General features: G+C 36.7%; 1 protein-coding gene across 6 annotated transcripts in view; it reads right to left on the bottom strand.

Moving 5' to 3' along the window:
- NRXN3 (neurexin 3) overlaps positions 1–24,948 on the bottom strand; it is a 1,506,001-nt gene that overhangs the window by 146,647 nt on the left and 1,334,406 nt on the right. For 3 of the 6 annotated variants that reach the window (XM_047863767.1, XM_047863768.1, XM_047863771.1), the window contains exons 14-15: positions 7,444–7,533; positions 1,906–2,213 (exon numbers count right to left, since the gene is read on the bottom strand). In XM_047863767.1, the coding sequence (XP_047719723.1) occupies positions 1,906–2,213; positions 7,444–7,533 (398 nt within the window). The remainder of the gene's footprint in view (positions 1–1,905; positions 2,214–7,443; positions 7,534–24,948) is intronic. The other 3 variants (XM_047863769.1, XM_047863770.1, XM_047863773.1) reach the window with 1 other exon arrangement.

The following is a 24,948-nucleotide window of genomic DNA, read 5'->3' as shown; positions in this document are numbered from 1 at the left end:
AATGTCAACATATTTGTAAGTCATTTTTATAGCCATTGCAGAAGCAAAAGGAAAGTCATGTAGATGAAATCCAATTATCACTGGACTCAAAGGGAAAGAAACACACCAGACAGGAGGCTATTAGAGAGAGCATGCTCCAGCTGTCCACATCCTTCACAATGACAACAGGTTCTATGATGTTCAGAGTTATAATCACTTGCAAGACTTCTGTACTTTGTACCCTACTCTTCTCTGGAAGCTCTGGCTTCCTTAGTTTTTGGAAAGACTCACTCAGTCTGCTCCTATGTGAATATTTGCTGTAAGAGAGAAAGCCAAAAACTGATAATTACCATAGCTTAGTCCCTATATCCCTATGTATCATTAAATCGTCCTGAGGTCAGTAAAAATTTGGTCTTGAAAAAGACTGTAGGACCAGCCATTCCTATGAAGAAAAAGCCATTTGTTCCTCTGCTTCCCACAGAGTTAGCAGAATGTATTATGACAGAAACAGAACAAGTCTGCCAGGACCTGTGCAGACAGAACTATCCTTTCACCAACCATAAACAGATCTGCTCTTGAGCTATAGAGAGTCATAATAGAAATATATATTGCCTTTTATCTTCTTTTCAGTGAGTAGAGTGAAGTGTCAGGAGTTATTGCTTTAATATCAGTAGGGAAGAAGCTATTTCTTTTTCCACCATGTATGTAGGTATACATGCAAGGGCACACACAACTATACGACTGCTATGTTAACCAGCTTCTTAGCCTTTCTAAAACACATAAAATTGGCCTGGTAACATCATCAGTGCATACAGCTTCAAATTGTTACTGTGGGATCCTGTAAGGAGCTGTCTGGATATTTCTGCTTAAAGAAAAGGGAAAAGGAAGACAACAGTTTTACCTCTACTTAACTCACATAAACTTAATTCAGAAGAATGAGAACACATAGGGGGCTTAATTGATTATTGACTTTATGTTTACAATGCCCACTGAAGCCAATGGAAGGGTGATGTCAAAGACTCAATTGAGCCCCTCGATAATGTCTTAAAACTAAGAAACAGAAAGGACAAGTACTGATCTACTGAATCATCTATAAACACTAACTAGGCTAGGGGTAATTTCCCCACAAGCAATTGGAATGTCTTATTTTATGCCACAGCATTTAAGGCTAATAACTCGATTAACCTCCTATTCCCTACTAACTAGATTTATGAAATGCCAAGGGAGTCAGCAAAGCATTAAGCTTTAGTGTGGGTATAATTACTTTTAAGTGAAAAAACAAAAAGTGTTTCCACAAAACTAAGGACTTCCTACGTAGCTAAACTCAGACCTTCACAATTTCTAATGTAATTAGGATCTTGGTCAAATACAAAGGAAACAAAATGGATAAAAAATAAGTGACTTATCAACACTTAAAAATTTAAACAAAAACTGCATTTTGTAAGGATTAGTTAAACTTCTAGCTTCAATTGTCCTTGATTTAATGCTACTCATTGGTCTCAAATGAATGGTTCATGTTTCAGCAAAGCCATGAAGAGGATGTGAATAGAACTGAAGTAGGATATAGTCTTTCCTAGGATAACAAATTTTCCTTCCCTCTTTTCCTTTTTTGCTATTGAAAAGAAAAGAAATGAAATGAAAGCAGGGAGTATTTCATACTGAAAGTGTTAGCCATTCCTCATTTTGAATAACAGCCTTACCATTTCAGCGATAAATATGATAGGGATAATAACCCATGAGTGCACATAAAACTTTTATAACTTCTTTAGCAATGACTTTGTCTTTCTCTACTCCTATAAGTGTCTATAGGCATCCTTCTTACAAACATGGTAAGTCAGATACTTTAGCAATATAGCAACACTGACATTACAGTAATGTCTCGAAGACAATCAAGAAGACTCAATTAATAGTTGTAGAAAGGCTTACCTGAATGCTTGCTGTAGAACGATTTTTGCGGGTTGTAGTAGTAGCCATTGTAGTGGTGGTTTCCATGACAGTGGTAGACATTTCTGGTGGCATGGAGGTCGTCTGTGTTGTTCCCAAGATTGACGGGACTTCTCCCACCAGCCGGACACTTCCATTGATTTTAATATTGGGGTTGTTCTCAGCCGCCATGTTCAGTACTTTCAAACCATCATAATAGAGACCAGAGAGCTGCCCTTGGAAGAGACGTCCTTTGTCTTTTCCGCCAATGGCTATTTGCGCCTGGGTGTTGAAGATGGTTAACTGCCGTCCTAGTGGGTTGGGTGGAGGAAACATTATTATTCCCATATGTTATCTTCTTTGTCTTACCTGGTCTGAATGGACCAGGTATCAAAACAGCCTTCCTTGAGCAATTGAAGGGGAGAAAATTGGATAACAAAAACTCAATAGATAGTAGCAAGTAACATTTCACTATGTTTATCTCTTCCACTGTCTAGCTGAATATCCTAGATAAACTGAATAATTGAGTCTCTATTTCATTATTGTGAGGAATGAGAAATCTTGGTTCAATGATACAAAGCATTGCAGTATTCTTGGTGGGTATGTAGTTGTGGGTGACAGAAAGTAACCCCCAAATCAGGTGATAATAGTAATAAATACCTATTGTATTCATTTTTAACTTACAGTGTCACAGAATAACAACTAAAAAGAATTATATATGGCAAACAAAAACTCTGTGAGATAACTTATGACACTGAATTAAAAAAAATAGGTCTGATAACTAAATTAACTGAAATTAAATTTCAATTAAAGATTTGGATTCATTATAGATATGAACAGTTTACTCACCAAATACCTCATTTCATACATAATACATAATATTCTATCTATACTTGACGTTTATTAAACAATAAACATCATGACAGATAATTTCCTATCTCTTTTATCTTTGGAGAGGGCGGATTATGGTCACACAACTATATCTCTCCCTAAAATATGGGAAATAAACAGGCATTGATAATGTTTCTGGGGCGGGGGAAAATGTCATTCCAAATCAATGCATTATAAAAGAAAGGATGGGTATTAACGAAAAAAAGAGACACAAAAAACTCCTTAAAATGATATAAAGGTATATTAATGTGTTGAAGACTATCAGTAGCTCAACTTATTTGGAGTTCCCATTTGGAGAACCATTTGTGCTTCTCTGAATAGAAAATTATCAGAATGAAATCATGACAGAACAGAGTCTAGAATAGTGCAACTCAATTTATCTTCCTCCCAACTACCTCCACTTAAAAAAGCCTCTCTAGTGCCAGGTCTTTCCCAGAAAAACCCAAACAGCTTTTTAAGGCCAAGGCATTCTATGCTATTATTTCTCCAGATAATTCCTTCTGCTTTTGCATATGGAGAAGTGGGGGAAACTTATTAATGGAATTAAATATATCCTTTTTGAATTTTTCTCCACTTAAGTCAGTAATAAAACAATGCTCCACAAATTCTCAATCTAATCACTTGGATTATTTTTAGCTATAAATGACTGGTATGTTCTGTTATTATTGCCTGATTATTAAAACGGAGTTTATTTTTAAAAGACTAGGGTTTCTGCTCCACAATCTCTAATTTGAATAGAGGCACACTCTGATGTTTGGGCTCTTATCCTCTACCACTATTACATGTCCTTTAACTCTATACAATAATTACCTATCCTTGAATTTCTGGTGTATAATGTGGAATGCCTTCTGAATGCATAATAATGGATGAAACAAAAGAGGCAAAGAAGGGAAAATGCATCTGCTCAGAGAGAACTCTTTATACAAGAGTCAATTCTGCTCATGGGGAAACTCTTAACAGCATAGTCAAGAATAATTTATAAATAATGCCTTTTTGGAAGCTTCAAACACTGCAGTATGGAGAACTGACCAAAGAATTTTGTTATAGTGAAAATGATCTACACTCTATAAAAATATTTGGAGCATGGAAACGGAATCTGTTGGACTTGATAACAGAATTGTCCAGATGCTAAGGGAACAATCAAAATAGATCTAATAGATTTCCATTATTTTCTCACCAATTTCTTCAGTGCTCTGTGCACATACATCATCACCTGCCCTTTGGTCTCTTATTTCTCACACAAGATGCAGCAAAATCTTCAATGAACAATAACACTGGATAATGACCTGCAGCTCAAATCTCTTTATTGTTATTTTTTTGACTACAGCTTTATCTAGGAGCCTTAAGCTTATTGCATAAGAAATGTCATGATGGAAAGGGAGAATAAATACACCCGTATAGGCATAGGCATAGGCATAGGCATTGGGGGCAGCTTAACATAATAAAGAAGAAGCTGCTTAAAAGGAGATCTCTAGGACTCAATTCAGTAGCTTACACCAGATAGCCCAATGTCAAGCTATCCCTTCCATTCACACAACTGTTGGCCAACAATATTTACTCATCTCCTTTTTCGTATATGCTTTAGCATCGATGATCAGTTAATAGATACAGCTAGTTATAGGTAAGAGATTTTATATTTCTAGTATTTCTGAAAGCACTTCACATCAATAACAGTCCTCACCTTATTTTCCTGGTGATATCATTCTGACAATTATTACAAATAAAAATAGAGAGAAAATTGAAATGCAAAGTTGAATTACACTAGCTAGAAATGATGGATCTCTTTCATTCCAGTTGTCACATTACACTCCATAAAGTGGTCTTTGCTTGTTCAAGACTAACCCAAGCATGGAGAAGGGCAAGGCATGTTTTCTGGGCTACAGGATTAAGCCACTGCTCCACTTCTGGCTATGGTTGTGATCTCAGAGAGATCTGAGTAATTATTTCTTGAGAAGAAGACACTAGTTGGGTGAAATAGGGAAGGAGGTTGTCTATGCTTCAATTTTCCATCATGCTATGGGAAGTGTATGGATTTCTGTTTGCTTGTCTATTTCATGGTCTGTTTCTGGCTATATCTATTTTTCTTTTGGTTATAGACCCTTTCCTAGCCCTCTGTACCTTGGATTAGGAAGTTAAGAGTAAAGTTGGCAATCACTAAAGTAATAGTGGGAAACTCTCAGTTTCCCACCATCTCTTCCTCTCGTCATTTTACCTCTCCAATGTAAGCAGGAGTAAGGGAATAAACTGGGAATCAGTCATCACTACCCTCTCCCTAAAAACCGGTATTATAAGGGACTGACTGGAGAAAGTTTTATCATTTGCTCCAGATTTCTCAAAATCAATGCCAGATTTCATTATTGTTATTCATTACGATCAATTGTGTTTTTTTTTATAATAAGCAGCCATTATATCTATATCTATAACCCAAACTAAGAATTGTTCTATTATCCATAATACTCAATTTGGTTATACTAGTACTGGGTTTGTAGCAGGTTACTTTCTGTTTTGTTTTAGGTGCCCATGTTCTTGGAAGTCATTATTGCTACCTCATTTGGATATCAAGTTCACATACTGCTTAAATTAAATCTTTGCACGTCTCCAGACAGTGTCACACAAAGACTAATTAATTAAACCTCAGAACACCCTTGGGTAATAGGCAGTATTATTTCTCCTCTCCTCAGATGGGAAATCTGAGATATAAAGAGGTTAAGTGGATTGTCTAAGGTCAGAAAGTATCAGTCAATAGTAGACAGAGCCAGAAAACAGACTCAGGGATGTTGTGACCCACATCTCTTCTCCAATGACAGAAATAACTTCAAAGAGGCATTCCAAGTACTTTCCTGATACATCTGCCTATTCATCCTTCCATCTTTACCCTTTTTCACTCATTGTCTTTACAAGGTCTTTTGGTATATATTTTCTACTCCTTTTGAAGGGAAGGTTAGCTAGACAGAGGAAGGGGTAAAGCAATAGAATGAATAGATGTTACTCACCCAAAGTGTAAAAAAAAGTAATTTCCGTTAAAATAATGCAGAAGAGAGAAACTCCAAGATTGCAAATACCATTTTCAATATTATATGCATATATGAACATATACATATTTGGTTAAGAAACTAGAAAGCCGCCCTCCATCCCACCTGAACCACCCTTCCCCCTCGATTTGTTGTATATTTCAAAGTGTCTTTCTATATGAAAGCCAACTGATAACAATGCTATCAGCAGGAAAACTAAAAGCCTACTCATAACTTTATAATGGTTTATACAAATGAAAACGCCTGGCATGCTCTTCAACTTAGACTTCAAAAGGCAATGGAGTAAAAGAAAATATTATTAACATAAAATTGAAAGAAAAAAAAGTTCTCTCAGGCACATGAGACTCAGACATGCATCTAGTTTTCTTCTCCTTTTTTAAAACGTGAGGCAATCATAGTCTTTAATGTTAAAGGGACTTTATGAGCTGGTGATTACTAAACGAATTATTTGCTTTTTAGAGTTATTCTTAATTTATTTTTAATTAGACCACATACGTTAAAAACAGGGCAAACAGTTAAGTCTCAGTGAGGATTTTCCGTGTTTAAGGGTCTGAATGTTGTCACCCAACTGAAGACTGTAATTAAGCTTGCTTAGGTTGCATATTAATATATTCAATTACTTTTTATGTGTAACTACATCAAATCTCTACGAATTTTAAGAACCCACTGAAGGTCTTGAGACAAGACTAGCTTGCACTGGCTCAGGAAAGAAGGGAATAAATAGCTTCTGAAAATAGAGAATTTTCTTCATTGGAAGATAATAGTTTACGTGGTAACAAATAGAAGCCACACAGAAAATTCTAACATCAGGTATAACCGCTGCCCTCTTTTATTAACAAAGTGGTTGTTTTCTTCAGTAAATCAGAACTGCTGTTTTGCCTTTCATGAGCCTTTCTTTTCCAACGCATTGTCTTAACCACTTCCACTTTTGTTGCATAAATATTAAACACATAAGAGTATTATACAACCAAAGTGTAAAATAAGCTTTTTTTTTTTTTTTAGTTTCAGCCAGCAACTAGGACACAATTAACCTCTTATGAAATACTTTTGCCTCTGTAAGTTTGAATCTAAAGGCAAAATTCATCTTTCTCGTTCTTTCTTTGTTTAAAAACAAATTGTTAAAAAAACACTGCTCCCCTTAATAACATTTGTCTTAGGCAGTTTATGTTATAAGAGTCGATCTGATGATTGTTTTGTTATCCATGCTAGAGAGTAAAGCCAAAACAGCCTCAAGATGTAAGTTTAAAGAGTACTTTTGAAATTTCTTTAGAAAGCTTTGGTATAAGAGGTAATTTAAAACAAATTAACAAATAATGTCATGCAGTGGTTAAATTGCCATAATACATTTCTTTTTTAGAGGATCCTGGAATTTCTTGTTTGTGGTTATCACGCTGATAGCAAGCTAGATGTTAGTCCCTTTAACTGTATTTTAATGGCAATGTATTATAGCATGATTTATCAACATATGGCAGGTGGAAGCTGACACAAATTATAATGAAAATTAAAACAGTCATTTATGCAGCAGGCGATTATCATTTAAGGAACATTTATTTGCAGGCTTTAAAAATGAGGGTTTAGAATCAAATGATTTTAAAATGAAAGTTTTAACGACGGTTACCTTTTTCCTGCAGCCACTCCTCTACGGGCCGGTTATATTTGAAGGGGATTTTCTGTTTTACCATTTGGAAGCGTTCATTATCAGTGTTGCCTTTAAAGTTTAAAAAACAGCTTAAAAAACAATCTGAAAAGTCAATACGTCATTAAAAACATCCTAGGTTGTTGGTTTGTTTATGAAGTTTTTAGAGATAGATATCAATTTATCTTTAGTAGAGGTGGAGTCGAAGTCACTCTGCCCATGGTTGACAGGTTTGAGGTCAGGCTAGTCTGAGCTATGCAGTGCTCCATCATCATATTTTGGAAATGGAGCATAAGATGGGAATCCATCTCACCCCAACCACACCTCAATTGGGCCAATGGAGGCACAGGATTTTCCTGGTTTGTGAATAATTTGCCTACCAGATCAGCTTTATCTATGGTAGGAAACTTGCATTGTCTCAGTCATGCATGATCTACTCTCACAGTACTGAACCCTATCAGAAGCATGGGGTCATGTCCTTCCTTATTCTCAAGTGTTTGTAACTGCTCTAACTTCTGGTGGAGGGAAGAAGACAATTTAAGTCTTGATGGCCAAGGGTGACTTCTTATTCTGAGGCCTTGGTATCTCATCAACTATGCTAAATAGAGTATCACAGATGATTCTTTACATCTCTACTTGTCTGTCCGGACTTGTTGTACATTTTAAAAAAGAAGAAAACCCAAAGTAAATATTTGTAAATCAAAGCAGCTATAAATATAGTGATAGAGTATTAGCAGACTTTTAAGTACCTAAATTTTATTACTACTAATAGATGCAAGCTTTATATGTTTATCTAGTCTCTCTCTCTCTTACCTTTCTATGAGAGGTCCTTTCTGAACAAGTATCTATTCATAAAGCCTGTTCAGGATACCTCCTTCAGGCATGAAATATCTAATTAATTTCATGCCTCAAACATAATGCTTTTAACTGCTACGATGCCCCCTTATTCTTTTTGTAACTGTTGTTACCACCCCTGGATGATTTGTCTAATTAGGACAGACTTGGAGAGCAGTATTGTAGAGATATACCCCTAATGAATATGCTTCAAATCACAAAATAATGAAGCCATGTTTGGGGAACTGTTCTGTCTCATCAACCAACCTCACAGTGATCAAGCAGAAACTAGTGAATTTTAATTCATGAATTTTCACTCACAGCCCTATACTGGAACTTAGGGAATCCCATTCCAAATTACCAACATTAAAAATGAAATAAAAATCTCAAAACAGGTGCTCTTGGAAACGATTTACAAAAAAGTCTAAAAGCCAGAAAGAATGTTAGGATTAAATATAGCAACAGGCCAAGTTAAAAGAAGGTCACCATGGCATTTCAATCTCAGAGCCACCTTCTTATAGGAATTATTGACAGAGAAGATTCCACATGTGACTAAACTAGTACCTGCCTTCCATGAGGTATAAGATGGGAAAGGGGTGGCTATGTTGGGAGATGTTTCCAAGATTTCCCATTCATTTCTGCTATGAACAAATGATTTAAGAAGGTGACTCATTCTCCTTCCCAAGGAATAAAAACTAATAACAAAAACAACAACAAACACAAAGCTCATGAAAGAGACAACTACGGATCTGTATCTAGCCTCCATCATGGTATCTTCTCTGGTTGGGATAAAACATAATATTAACATATCAAAGGATAAACTACAATGAATGGAGTATTATTTCTTACACAAATAAAAAGGAAAGGGAGAGGCTGCAGGCAAGGAGAAAAAACAGAAAGGCAACTTCTTGGGGCGCCTGGATGGCTCAGTCGGTTAAGCGTCCAACTTGGACTCAGGTCATGACCTCCCAGTTTGTGGGTTTGAGCCCCATGTTGGGCTCTGTGCTGACAGCTCAGAGCCTGGAGCCTGCTTCGGATTCTGTGTCTCCTCCTCTCTCTCTGCCCCTCCCATGCTCATGCTCTGTCTCTCTCTCTCTCAATAATAAATAAATGTTAAAAAAAAAATAAAAAAGAAAAAAAAAGGCAACTTGGTGTTTCAAACTTCAGGGCAAAAGAAGTTAGTTTTATCTGCTAATGTAGTTACCAATTAGAGATTATCATAATGATCCTCCTTGGTAGATTTGGGTATTCAGAATTCTATTAATCCAAAATAAAGTTGGGTAAATTCTTACATGTCTTCACAGAAAAGGAGCATGCACTTTTCTGAAAAGAACCTATATCTCTAACTGTTAATCTTACCCCTAAAGAAGACAGACAACACGAGGGATACCATCCATCTTCATAAGCTTTGACCCCTCTCAAGTTTTAGTTACAACAAAGCATTATACTGAAAGATGGCAAATGGGTTGTGCCAGATTCACCTTAAATATATTCTATTACTTTGGGTTTTCTGTAACTTGTTGTTGGCTGCAACATTAATATAGTGATAACCGTCTCTCCACTCACTGTGGAATGGATTAGTGAAGTCGATAGCAAATATAAAGCTAAATATTCTTAGAAACATGCAGGGTAAAATCAGTAGTATCCAAAATTCCAAACTGCCAGAGTTCTATATGCACTAAATTAAGTAAATTAGAAAGCACAATGATTTACTTTCTCTAAATACATAGGGGCTCTTGGTCCTCCTAAGCATGCCCTCCCCATACACTCTGTCTCAAACCTAAAGCTCTACAGAAGATAATTTTGAGGCATGGTACACGCTAGTAAAAGAGAAAACTATGTTGGATAATCAATAAGCGATATGTTGGGAGGACAGCATAGCCATGATTCAACCTTAGACCCATGGGGAAGTGAAAGAGAGAGAGTCATTCTTCTCCATCTCAGCTTTAAAGACATTTAGAAAAAAGTTTTAAGTTTTCCACACCAGACTGATAGTGTCTGGCACTAATGATAGTGATCTTGCATACTGTTAAAAGTTGTGAAAGATGGAAGGTCATTTGGAAAACCAAACCGGTTTAAATTGCCACATTAACATTGTTCTTAGTCTCTTTTCATGTTCTTGTTGGTTTTTATTTTAATTTATCTGAAACATTAGTAAGAACTGTTTTAGAAACATGTGCATGAGAATGAGTTCATTTACCCCAAGCCCCATTTGCTAGACTGACTAAAGAGTAAACAACCTTCTAAACATAAGAATTCATAGTCAGCGAGTACCCTGAAAGCTGAGCAAACCTTGTAAAAATTAATGTACATTCGTATTAAATCCTTCATGACATTCAGTTGTACATTTCATACAGCAACCAGTATGAAAATTTAAACAAAGAGTGAAATCAATTCTTCAATAGAAAGCAATGATATCCTCAAGAAAGAATGGCCTTATGAACAGTAATGTCATGATGTCACTAAAAACAGACATATGTGCATTACTAATTAGACCAACAAAATGTAATGACCACACTTCTCAAACACACTGAGAAATCTATAAATTATACCATGAGATCTTTAAATAGACAGTTCTTAAATTACTATATAGATGTGACACTCACCTACAAAGAACTGAGCTTTAGAAAAGAAATTAGTCACATTTTATTCTACTTAAAATAAAGGTGTGTAGGTGAGTGTATTTGTGTGTGCGTCCATGCAGTTTTTATCAGAAATTGATGTTTTTGTGCCACTGGCCTCCTAAATTCACTTGCATTTGTATCATTGCTTCTAATTATCAAGTGTTTCAACTCCTGGAGACGCATACAACAGGCACTGTTGAATTGTAATATTGTGAAGAACAGAATACTCTGAGGTGAGATTATTGAGGCCCAACTGGTTCATACATAGCTTCAAACTTTATTCAGAAATACCTCATGTTTCTTACATTTGAGTGAATCTATTTAGGATAAAAAAAAAGAGAACAGAGTAAGTAAGACAAAGAAGGCAAGTTGACCCTTCAACAGTTCCCCAATACATCAGACCCTCTTTGTTGTCAAGCACTCTCAGAGGAGTAAATTTGAAATTTGTTGTCAGTCCCAAAGGAATAAGTATTCTTTAAATAGAAGAATGAAATGATACAGAGAACTTTGGTATAGCAAGGAAAATAAATTTTACAACACCTTTATATACTCTATTGGTCCAAATGCAGATCCTATTCATTATACTTAGTTTCTTTAAGCCATAATTAATACAGCACAGGAGTTAAAAGCATGGACTTTGGAGACCAATTTAGCTTTGGGTTCTAACTTTAGCATTTAATAGCTGTGTGACCTCATGCAAGTGACTTGGCCTCAGTTTCCCCATTTCCCAATTCACCATTGGACCTAGTATAAGATAATAAGAGGTACGGCATATTCAGAACACGGGTATGAAAAACATTCAAGTTTTAAAAACCATTATTAATACAATTCAGTTGTTCCCTAATGATCTAAAGGGTGTACTTCCATGGCCTCAGGACTTTACCAGGCCTCCATTCAAAACATGGGCATATTCCATTCGGTCTGACAAAGGTTATCTTTCAAAGATCAATGAAACACAGAAAAATAAAACATCCTAAATATCCCCTAAATCTCCTAGCTGTTGCTCTTTTTAGATTTCTGAGTCTTTTAAAATATACTCAGCTAACCCCATTTCCAAAACAAAGTGGGTTTCTTAAACCACTGAAAGTAAAGGAACAATTCAGGCATTGACTAATGTGATTTCTTGGTCCAGCCACAGGTAATGAGGATATACTGCTTCTGTGTTGAGGAAGAGTGTCCTAAAGGTTCTGGCAATTTGCACCAGGCTGGCAGAAAATTCCTATAAATACCATCTGAAATGTTGTCAAGCACATGGACATGCTAATAGGAATACTGTAACAGCATTCATCTGTGCAAAATTAATGCCAGAGGTATTTTTTTTGCATTTTGTTTTGAGTCCTAGAATAAAAGGGGAAAAAAAGGTTTTTTTTATTGTTTTCTTGACACTAAAAAATGAGACCATGGGTCTAACGAACAGTCAAAGAATGAATACTATGTATTAGAGCCAGAGGCAAAAGAAAATCGATGTGAGTAGGCTCAAGTAGTAGGGCTTTCAGATGTTCTTACAAAGTCTCTCTCCCTAAAGAACACTTCGTGAGTTTCAAAGCAAATATAAGACACTAAAGAAAAGGAACTGGGGAAATTCTCTAAGCTTGGCTCTGGTCTCCTCCCTGATGTTGACTCAGATGAACTCCCCTCGGAGTCAAAAAGTGGGCTACTGTGCTACCCAGAGGGCATCCTGAATGTTTGGCCACTTGTAAGTGATGGATTAGACCTCAACAAAAACCAAATAACTAGTATTTATAAAGCGCCTTTCAACCAAAAAGCTCAAAATGCAATTATAAGCATCATCTCATTAATCCTCAAAACACACCTTTGGGGCTAAAGAAAAAAGAACTATTTATATACTATGAGCTTGATCCTACCATGTGCTAAGGAAAGAAATTAATCTCTTGGAGGAGTAAACTGATCAACTGGGGGAAGTGAATTAACAGACTAAGAGCACAAGGGCATTTTTAAGTAAGCAAGATTCTCCAGACTCAGTTGGGTGGTTCTGTGAGCCAAGGGATCCACCTTTCCCAAGTGATGAGATGTTTGCTTCTGGAAAGCAGTATGGGTCACCCAGGCATACCCTAACTTGGCCAAGGAATCTTACTATCTCATGTGTTTTGGAAATGTTCAGGAATGGAAGACATATGTGGAAAACCATATTATTCCCTTCCTGTATCAAAGTAATTTTGTATCAATTCACCATCTCTAGGCTACTGGAGTTAAGCTGTTGAAGCAAAGATGGCTCAAACATGAACAAAAAGAGCATTGGCTGTGGAGTCTGAGAGACTCTGGGTGAAATCCTATCTCAGACATTTACCATTTCTGTGAACTTGAACAACTTACTTACTTTAGATGACTAGAGTTTCTTCACTTAAAAAAAAGAAGATAATAATAACCTTTATTGCAAGGTTTTATACAAATTAAATGCAATAATCCAGGAAAGAGCTTAGTTTAGGAGGTGTTCAAAGAGGTTGAGAATGGGGAGAGTTTACAATTTATTTTAATTCTCAGGATCTTTCCCTAACACATGTTGAGAGATGAGGACCATGTTAGAGATGTAACCCTGGTCAATGTCCAGGTATCCAAGTGACCATGTCTCAATTCCTTAACCTTTGTTCCTGGCTGAGGTGAGTTTTTGTGCAAATACGTTAACATTGAACTTCTCTTTCATATCCCAAATCTAAATGAAAGTGCCATTTCTGTTGAAATGTAATTATATTAAAGACCATTTACCCTGATGCAACAATGAGAACATATATTACCAGTCCCTACCCTTTCCCTGCATGTTGATGCCAGTCTCAACTCTCTTTCTAAAGCCCTTTTCCCCTGAAATTTCTCATTTCTCCTCACCCATAAAGGATACTTTCAATCCCAGAAATATTACTAAAACAGGACTGCAATATCTTTATTTGTTTACATAATTTAAAGAAATATTTTCAAGCAATTTCTAACGGAATCTGCTTCATTACAATAGATCTATGTAGCATCTATTCTTTATTTAAGAGCCACTTTCAAAAATGACATGCTACAAATTAAAATATAAATAGGCTACAAAATTTTATTTCCTTCCATAATTATTCCAAAATATGAACTAAAGCTAGACTAGTCAATAGCAATGTCTGAATTTTGTCCAGTTCCTTTCTGGTAAACATGTTTAAAATATCTATGTCTTGTGTCTTCAAGCTGTATTTTCTTCATATATAAAATGAGGATTATAATAATAACCGCAACAAGGGGTTGCAGTGAGAACTAAAGGTATATAAAGTCCTTAGTACAATGTGTGGCACAACTTAAGTGCTCAATACAGGACTTGTCACTATTGTTGCTATTATTAAAATAGTGCCCAATTCAAAAGGGTTAAACTCAAAAGACGGTAAACTCACAAAAATTACTTCACTACACAATTTTTAGTGTCAAGTCTTTTGAAATTTCCTTTTGACATGAAGCGCTAATGTCCAGTCTTCAACCATTTGACATATGACCCCTTCCAGATCCCCCCAGGTGCCTTTCATTCTTATCACTTATTTCCTCCTTGAGGCAAAAGCCACAGTGTTATTTTGGGGTCATTCTTCCCTGTGATTCATGCATCCCTGTGTCTTCTTGTGTCTCTTTAATCTGCTTCTTTCATTTCTTTCTAGCAACTTTCCTCTCTCCACTCCCTTTTCCCTTTCATTCCTGTCATGCAGAGGAAATCAAACTCAATGTTTTTAACGGCAGAATGCTAGAATATTTGGTAAAAAGAAAAAAAATATCATGCATGTGCAGTGTTCCTATACAGCTCAGAGGATAGGAAGGAAGTATGGAAGGACAACTTTAATGGGTAACAAATATAAACATTTTCATCCTCATCAATAGGAAAGTCACACCAATATCAACATGTCTGATGCCATGATAAACCGATGGCTGTTGGAATTCTTCTCTTTAGATCTGATGGAACTGCTGGTATTTATAAATTATGGGTCTTCTAGACCAACCTCAAACCTTATACGTACAAATGAATATATTATTCCCAAGGGATCTAAAGACCACAATCACTGTATTGTGTACTACCCACCCTTGATCTGGTTAATATACTGGTTCGCAAGACTTGTCTAAACAACCACATCATGGGACTGTCACACATGAGGCTTATTTCCAACTAAAACCCAGCACGATTTCTAACTGAATTGCTTTCTGCAAAGTTTTGGCCATCTTACGGTCACGCAACACACTTTATGAACTTCAAAGCGGGACTTTAATTACACCCCATTAAATTTATTCATTTTTCTTTCATAGCAGCATTCCGACCTGATAAGAAAATGCTTAACTCTAGGCCTTTTGTCTCTTGTAGGAGACACATTTCTCAGCTTTATGCCATCTGCAAATTTGATAAGCATAACTTTGTGCTTTTATTCAAGACCCTGAAAAATTTACAGAATAGGATTCTGTGATGGCTTTAAAATGTCTACAAATTCTTTAAAACTCCTTTCTGTAAGACACGGGGCTTGATTCTCCAACCTTGCATGTGGGCTCTACTTAGTACTGACTCAATTCTAAAGAACAGCGTATGTTGGAAGTGACAGTGTGTGACTTGAGAGACTAGGTCAAAAAAGGCACTGTGACTTCTCTCTTTCATTTTCTCTCCCTCCCTCATTCTCCCTCTCCCTCTCAATACCCATTCTAGGGAAGTTAGTATTATATGAATAAGGACACTTAAGCCCTTTGGAGAGACCTACATGTTCAAGGACCTGAGGCTACCAGACCCTCCATGCCTATGTAAGTCTTGAGATGACTGCAGACCCAGTTGCGATCTTGATGTCAACTCATCAGCCACCTTGATCCAGATCCAGTCAACTAAGTTGCTACCAAATCCTGACCTACAGAAACTGTGGAATGGTAAGTTTTTGTTGTTTTAAGCCACTATGTTTTGGGGTGATTTGTTACACAGCAATAGACACAGGGAACTAAAAAGCTTCATCTGACTGTTTCAGTTCAACTAGAGGCAGATCTTCTTAAGATACTGTCATAGCTCTCTTGATATTATACTCTTCCAGGGAAATGAAGATACACTGTGTCTATAACATTCTCTCATCTGCCAGTTTGCTAATGTCATCCAAAGGGAATTAGACTAGTTTGGTAAGACTTGTTTTGATGAGCCCATGTTAGTCCTTAGCCATTATCAGATTCTTTGTTAAATACAGTTAAATGCATAATGATTTTTCTGTTACACAAAACACTTGAGAATTTGTATGTATCAGTCTCAAATTTAAGAGATTCATCCTTCTTTACAATGTAAAATTTGGGACACTTTTCCCAACCTAGGTTTCTCATCTGACTGAGCAGACATTAATGGGGGCTTGGGTTCAATTCCTTAAGCATCAGGGAAATTATACATCTAAGACCCAGAGATTTGAACTCCCTTGAGAAACTCTATTTCCTAAACCATTTCCTCAGAGTAAAGGAGAACTGGATTTTCCTATTCATTTGTGCGTACTGGCCTTTACATTCCTTTTTTTCCCCCCAGCTTTTACATTCTGAGGGAAATTTTCCTTTCTAGATGACGTGTTGGTGACAGATGATGTGTAAGGGTGAAGGGGTGGGCTTGAAGGGAAGGATACACAACCACAGAGATCCTGCTTAAGCAAATGTTGTTATGTTTTATAGTTTAAAATGCTGCTTCTGGGAGTAGAGTTCTTTGGAACTTACAGTTTATATTTTGGGAGAAGGGGTGTACAATATTAAGGTGGAAGGGATTTCAAAGATTATCTAAGAAATATATTTTCCCTATTTGAATGTTTCTCAACCTTCCCATTTAAAATGTCACCGGAAATAGGACTCCTAGCATAGGCAAGCATCAGAGAGTACAGATTTTAAAGATAACCCTCCCCCGCCCCATCAAAGGTATTAATTAAAGAATTCTCTGAACTCCTATTTGTTTGGTTAGATGGCATTTCTGAGGCTTTTCAAAAAATGAACCAGTTGGCAGCCACGCATCATTTGGTGCAAGATTCAAAGGTCAGATATACACTACTGCAATGTGGTACAAGAATCAAAATTTTCCCCGGGAGGAAATGACCTCAGGGAATGCAATAGTTGTAGTATATCTTGAATTCATACAATGCCTCGTTAACTCTACTTGGCAAATTAATTCAAATTGATTTGTTTATGAGAATTGCAGCATGGCCCCAAATCTGGCTATAAACAAAGGGTAATGATAAACAACGCATGGAGCTCAGAGAAAATGTCTAGAGAAAATTATAGATCAGCAAGGGGACTGTTTTTATAGCATAACTATCTTTGCTAAAAAGAAAAAAAAAGGTGCGGGGGGGGGGCGGTGGGGAGGGGAGAAGGAAAGCAAAGGAAAAAAATGAATCGGACAACACAGCCTATACAAATTAAACTCTTTTCATAAATAACACCAATATATCACAAATACTCAAAACAAAAGCAGATAAAGTATTTGAAAGTATCCAAAGGGAATATAAAAACAAGATTAAAATTTTAAAAAATGGACATTTAATTTTTAAAAAAGCAATTAACTCAATTTAGGCACAGTGATAAGACATGCTGAGGAAAATAAAAAAAGAAGAAGGCAGCCATATGATATGGCAGTTAGAGCCAAGATTAATTCCAAAGTGTCATACTTTAAAGAAAAAAAGTAGGGAGGGGACAATTCCTCAGTGAAAGCCACTAGTTTACAACTTCACATTGAGTCCTGAATTTAGGGTTGAGAGAACGAATGTGTAAGGAAATACAATTACAGCTGTGACAACCTTTCCGAAGCTTCCTACTAAAGCTCTCTGAAAAATAGCTACAGTTCCATTCTGATATCCACGCCCCTTTGCAATGAGACGTTGTCACTCCGCCCATCAGAGCTTTAGTTTACTTTTCTACCCCTTGATTCTGGGTTGGCTCTGACACTTGCTTTGTTTTGCACAGGGCACATTAGCAAACAGGATGTAAGTGGAGTTTTGAACAGCCTTGGCATGATAGTGCTGCCCTCTCACGCCGCTGAAGCCCGAGACTGCCATATCAAGAAAGCCAAAACCAGTCTCAGCTCCTGGAGGATGAGAGATCATGAGAAGAAAGACCCCAGCCATCCAAGCCACTCCTCCAGTTTAGCTGAGGCCCCAAACATGTGAGGGAGGCCATCAAGACCATCTAGCTCCATCCAAGCCAGCCGAAAAACACACCTATAAGACCCACAGACACATGAGCCAATCAGTAACAAAGGTTTGGAACGATTCTGTTATTCAGATACAGCCAGGGAGTTGGGAAATCCAGCAAGCACTGGGAAGCAGAGATTGGGTAAATGAAGCAGCTTCCTGTGTGAGGGTTTCCATCAAGGACCAACAGAAAGAGGGGGAGGTGCTCAGCTGCTATCTGTGGAGTCAGAGGAGCTTGTGTGGTGCAAGCCTTAGGGGTCCTGGAATGGAGACAGGGAGGCATCAGGACCTGCTACCTATATTTAGCCCTCTTGTTCATTCTTAAGAGATAATTATCTATTCGAAGGAAAGGGATGCAGTAACACAGCTCCTCAGAGGAGAGGGACAGGTCAGGAACCTGAGGAAGCTGGGACAGGGCAGGAAAACCAGAGAAGCGCTGATACTTCTCTGGTCCCCATTTCTAGCTTGGACCAGATTAAGAGTGGGAGGGTGGTGGGGCTGACTCTAGAGGTAACAAGGGGCTATTCAGCAACTTATGTAACCTCCTGTCATCACTATTCAAATGAGGGGTAGATAGAGGCTTGTAAGAAAAGCAGGCTGGACTTAATGGCAAGATGTTCTGGAACTGTAGCCCCTACCTGCCAATGGATTTTTTTTTCTACTCCGTAAAGGATTCTGTGGGGAATAGAAAAGGATTGCCTTTTTTTCTGAGCTAACATCACCTTTACTCCCATCCCTTACTCCAACCTTCGAACCAAAGCAAACCATTGATGTTCCTGCAGGATATGAATAATCACTGATTACAAATAGCGTTCCTGAGGCTTAGAATAGAAAGATCCGCTTCACCACACTCCCTACTAATACAAGACAATAAAAACAAAGCAAAACACTGAATTGAAGACCAAAACCAGACAAAACAACATTCCCACCTTGCAATTTTGGCTTTTAAAAAGTAGGCCCTGCCTTTTCAACTCCTTTTAAAGCTAATGGATCAGCGAAAAGTGACCTTCATAAACTCGCTGAGGAGAGTTTAGAAGTTATTTTTCCAGGACTTAATAGCTGGTCTCAGAATTGTATTACGTTAGCATGGCAGTTGGATTGTAGAGAGAAGCATCAAAACAATCAAAAGCTAAGGGATTAAATAAAGAGTAAGAACAACTAACATCTAGATGTTTTGACTGACAACTCCAATGACACATAGTTGTCAATAATTAGAAGCATGTCATGTTTTAAGTCACAACTCGAGTATTAGCTCAAATTGTAAATGTATTGGCCAGAATAGCAATTTCTTAAAAGAAAATCAGTTTTTTTTAATACTTTTAAGAAAGTGGTCAACAATTCTGCAATATTATCCATACATTTAAAATATTTACCTAGAACCCAGACTCCTCTATCCTGCAAGTGAATATCAGTTCTTGAGGGCATGTTTTGTTGCTGTTGCTATTGTTTGGTATGAAACTATAATCACCTTACAAACAAGATTTAAAGAAAAATCTTTTCACACCATCCTACTTCCACAATCCCTTTTCTAACACAGAGTGACATGAAATACTGACACATATTAAGTGCTCAAGAATATTCATGAAATTGATGACTAGACTACTGCTACCTCAAACAGAGGCAGGTGCTCTGACTCCAATAAATTATTAACTTATTATCTTTGAAAGTTTAAATGATTACCAAGGTTCTTATAACCTCTTAAAACCTACAAATTTGAAATATATTAATAAAATATTAATAACTCTCCCTTCTTTTAACTATTTAATATAAAATATTAAATAACATGATATTAAATCTTGGTTATCTGAGGACTATCTAAAGATCATTAGGCTACTTTATGCTTCCACATATTTATTTGTGCTGACGCAAATGCAAGGTTTTTAGTATTTACCCATTGATGTGCGTGTGTGTGTATCCTGTGTAGAGAGAATTTATAAATATCTCAAAGGAAAGAATGTCTTCATATATTCTCCATAGAACTTTGCACCTTTCCACAAGAAACAGCTCCTAGATATCTGTAAGAAAAAAATATCTAGGATTTAAAGAAATGACTGAGAATAATTTCAAATGACATTCCTAGTGATAATGGAGTTGAACAAAAATGCTTTTCAAGCCAAAGAGGAGAAATAAGACAGATCTATTTTCTTGGTAGAAGAAAGGCAAACTGTATCATCTGTAACACTGCAAATTATACTAGTCAAATTAGAGTAGTCCGTTTGTGTAGAAATTTCTGAACCAACCAAGAAAATGTACCAGATGATCTAGTATTATCACCAATCTAATTGCTAAGTTCCTTTGAATTTACTCGTTCAGAAACCCCGCTTTTATCTTTGCAATAATGATCCAAGATATTAAAAGAAGGCCCTTGAGTGACTCGATTTGCCTACTGAAGTTCATGCAGTGTCTGCTGATGCCTCATTGCTGTCTTGTCAAAAAGCACTGAGAACATGACTAAGTATAAGGCACAATTAGGACCAGAGATGAAACAGGTGAGAGAAGCACATGCAGTTTTCTTGTTTTGATGTTTTCATTTTGGATTATCAGGGATGGTGGCTTATTTTAAATCACACTGGAATCCTTACAGGTTTTTAGATTTCTGAACAGGGATTGCAATTTCCCATCTAACCAAATTCAGGGATGCTGTCCAAAGATGTATCTTATTATTTTTTTTTTCTTTCCAAGATTTATATCTGGGTGTGACTCTGAAAGGGAACCTAGACACAGTGATTAGTAAATGAATAAATTTCTTCCTTAATTATGCTGTTTGATTTAAATATGTTCTGATTGAGGGGTACTTGGGTGGCTCAGTTGGTTAAGAGATCAATTCTGTTTCAGCTCAGGTCTTGGGCTCATGGTTTGTGAGTTCAAGCCCCATGATGGGCTCTGAGCTGACAGTGCAGAGCCTGCTGGAGATTTTCTCTCTATTCTTCTCTCTCTGCACCTCCCTGCTCAAGCTTGCAATCTCTCTCTCTCTCAAAATAAATAAATAAATTAAAATATATATATATATATATATTCTGATTGAATAATGGTCCAATTCCTATTTATTATTCACTTCCTAGTACAAAGATTTATAGAGATGGATGCTTAATAAATACTCACACAGAAGGATCTGCATGGTTTCTGTTAACAAAGGAATGCAGATACTAGGGTTGCTTCCGTCCCTAGAAGTTGGCTGTGACAATTCGGATTTCAGGTGTTAGTACCCATTTAAAAGGCAGTGAGGTTTGAAGGTACACAATTACTGCTCAAACTCTTGAGCAGTTAACAGTTCACTTGTTCAAAGTAGCTGCCGTGGAGGGGAGTGACACAAATCAAGAAATCAAAGCCACAAGCAAGAGGAACAAAGTATACTTATATTGATTATTCTCATTGACCAGAAAAAATTAAAGCAACTACAACCTGACAGAATGATGCAGCTATGTAATTATGCAGCCACAGAATGAGCTGGATTTACTGACTGAAAAGTTCATTAATGTTTTGGCTTGAGTGTTTATTGGTGACCTCTACAACTACTAGTGCATTTCAACCAGATCACTAGAAGGTAGGGCTTGGAAGAAGTGTTGTGGATGAATTTTGTACAGCTACTGGGGATGGGAATAAGGCCAGAGAATTGTCATAAAGGCCTGGGATCAGGGTTGGTCAGGACTCTGAGTCAATGTGTTGGCAGAGCACCTTGCTCAGTTCGGTGGCCTTATTTCAAGAACAGATCTGTTAAGAGTATTTCAAAATTCTCTTTATGGACCTTCTTGGAACTCAAAATTCTCTGAGGTCTTAGTAGAAGAAAGCCACAAAATGAAGCAAGACTGTTAGATTTCACTTGGTTTCTCCCCTCTAGGAGATCTCAATTGCCCCCTGGGAGCAATATCTTCTTTTCCATGTATTAGCTTCATTTTTTTTTCCTCTCTGGAGGTCCAGCTCCACCCTCACCACACAGAAAATTCAGTAAAATTCCGGCTATTCATTTTGAAAGTCTAAAAGCATTTTGGTTCTATTTCAGTTTGTACTTCACTTATATAAATTCCTATTTTATTTGAAATAGTCAACAGCTCACAACAGTTTTATATAGGTTTGAAAATGACCTACTAAGTATTTCTAAACCTTGGCTGTCTGAGAAGATTTTAGATTTATTTTTACTCTACATATATATCTATGTCAGATTTATATTTAGTTATTTTTTAAACTTTCATGGATGCCTGAATGTTCTTTTTCTCTCCTACCATTTTGTCTAAGTACACTGGGAAATCCACTCTTCAAGACCTATAGTGAATCATCTCAAATAAGATTTAATTGTGACAACAAAGAAAATTTCCCAGTAAAATTTCAAAAGCTTTTCATAATAAAAAAAATCTGTCATATTTGGATTTTATTTAAAATGAAATTAAGTATATTAAAATTTCTTTAAGTTTATTTACTTATTTTGAGAGAGACAGAGACCGTGTGAGTAGGGGAGGGGCAGAGAGAGAGGTGGCTTAACCGACTGGGTCACCCAGGTGCCCCGAAATTAAGCATATGTAATGCTTGTAAAGGATACTCTTTACCTTGATGTACACTGTTGTATATACAAAATGGAATCAAAAGTCTCCAATAATTTCAGCACAGATGTGCAGTTTCACATTTATTGAACACCTGCTATATTGCCACTTTGAGTCAAAAAAAAAAAAAGAGGTAGGGGGAATTAATAGATTCCCCCACTGTGACTACTTTACTTGGGTGGTAGAGAGCAAAGTCTGGTGGTATATACTTTCTACTCTGAGAGTGGAAACTTTGACTCTTATTATAGTCAATACTGAGGTCAGAAAAATGTGAAGGGGCTGCCATTTTCTATTAGTAAAATCGGGTCTTCCTTAGTTTGATTTTTAAAAATTTAAACTTGTGCATGCTATGCATATACATATACATACACATACACATATACATACATCTATAAAGTAGAATCTGGTACTTGTTCCTTTAATAAGTAGAAACAGATTCTAAAATCTCTAGAAGTGAACAAAAAGAAATAAGCTGGATCACATCTAAGAAGAGTCCACCCTAGAAATGGCAGATCAGTGGCCAAAAACAGAATAAAAGCATAAGTAGGAAGCTCCCAACAACCAGTTAGGGACAACCAATGCCAAGAAAATGAAAAGAAGGTTCTCTGGGACTCAGAAGATGGACATATCAGTGAGTGGGTAAAAGAAAAGATAAATGCTAAGAGGTCAGGTGGAGCCTTTATGCAGAAGGGCTATGGAGAATAGGTTAGGGAAGCTGAGCCGGCTAAAAAAATAAATAAATAAATTCAAAAGAAAAGTATGCAACTCCCTTAAGAAGTGTGTGAGAAAGAGTGTATTTGGATCACTACCACTTATCGTTACAAGTAGAAGTAACAGAACTAGAGAAATATTAAGGCTTTTAGTTTGTTATTTTCAGATCTTGTTCTAAGCAATGTACGACGTAACATAAATGAAGGTAGAACTGAATCTGTGTCTTTGGTGTTCAGTTAAGAAAACAGTGTATGGTTGGATTTTTGTTTAAGTACAGGTACATGGATTGTGTGTCCCACTTGTGTATTTCTTTATCCTGAATTAACCTCACCAGTGGGTCTACAGTACTCTACTTAACAATACTATCCTCATGTCTCTCAGATTTAACTCATCCACTTAGCGATTATCTTGTTCCCTTTATTCTTAACAGAGATAAAACAATCCACAAAATAAAGCTAATGGATCAGTAACAACAGAGCTATAGTCTTCAAAATATGCATGATCTAGATCGAGGACTCCTTAACTACAACCAATGGGTAAATCTGGCTTATAGTTTCTTTCTGTAAATTGTTTTATTAGAACAAAGCACTGCCCATTCATTTATGTGTTGTCTAGGGTTGTTTTGCACAACAGCAGAGTTAAATAATTGCAACAAAGACCTCATAATTTGCAGAGCCTATAATTTTTATTATTTGGCCTTTTAGAGAAGAAGTTTCTCTAAATGAAGATATCAGGGGGGCGCATGGCTGGCTCAGTCAGAAGTGTATGTGACTCTTGATCTTGGGGTTGTGAATTTGAGCCCCATGTTGGGTGTAGAAAACGCTTAAATTAAATTAAAAACTAAACTAAACTAAACTAAACTAAAATAAAATAAATCAATCAGGTTTTCAATGCCTATGTTCAAATCCAAGTTGGCCTCATCACCTACTAGTTGTAGGATACTGGAGAGTATATTACTCAAACTCTTTGAGACTCTGTTTCCTCATCTCCAAAATGAGAATAATAATAGAATCAATTTCTAGGATGCTGTGAGAATTCAAGGTGATAATCCGTGAGCCTGACACAAAATAAGTACTATATCAGTGTCACGTATTATTAATTAACATTATTCCCCTAAAATCCCTTATTCAAGGATATGTTATAATATCCTCATACCCTTGTCCAGGATACACAGCTCTCACATACTTGCAGGCATTTGGAATGAAGATTTCACCATTGAACTCCGAGAAAACCACATTTCAATAATGTGATTAAAATGAAAACAAATTTAGTTTAATTAAACATTGAGACTGGCAATTGTGCATCAGGCAGAAACACATTTCTAGTAAATGTTTAATAATGTGATTACAGAGTGTACTGCATGCACTGGGATGTGGAAAACAATAGTAAATTTGCATGTGAATTTACCTCTGTCAGCCAAATGATTTTGAGCTCTATACACAATACAAACTGAAGTACCCCTAGGAAACAGATGGAAATATGGGGTAAGAGAAAGAGAGAGGAGTATAGGAACAAACAAAAATCTATATAGAATCCCAGTGTTGACACCTTCTGCACTTGTGACTGCAACAAATGTGATCAGCTCCCAGAACCTTGGCTTATTCTTCTATAAAAGAAAGAGATTAATACTTGTCTCCTGTAACCATT

The sequence above is a fragment of the Prionailurus viverrinus genome, chromosome B3 (assembly GCF_022837055.1).
Source record: "Prionailurus viverrinus isolate Anna chromosome B3, UM_Priviv_1.0, whole genome shotgun sequence".
NCBI lineage: Eukaryota > Metazoa > Chordata > Mammalia > Carnivora > Felidae > Prionailurus > Prionailurus viverrinus.
This window is presented reverse-complemented; position numbering and strand designations above follow the sequence as displayed.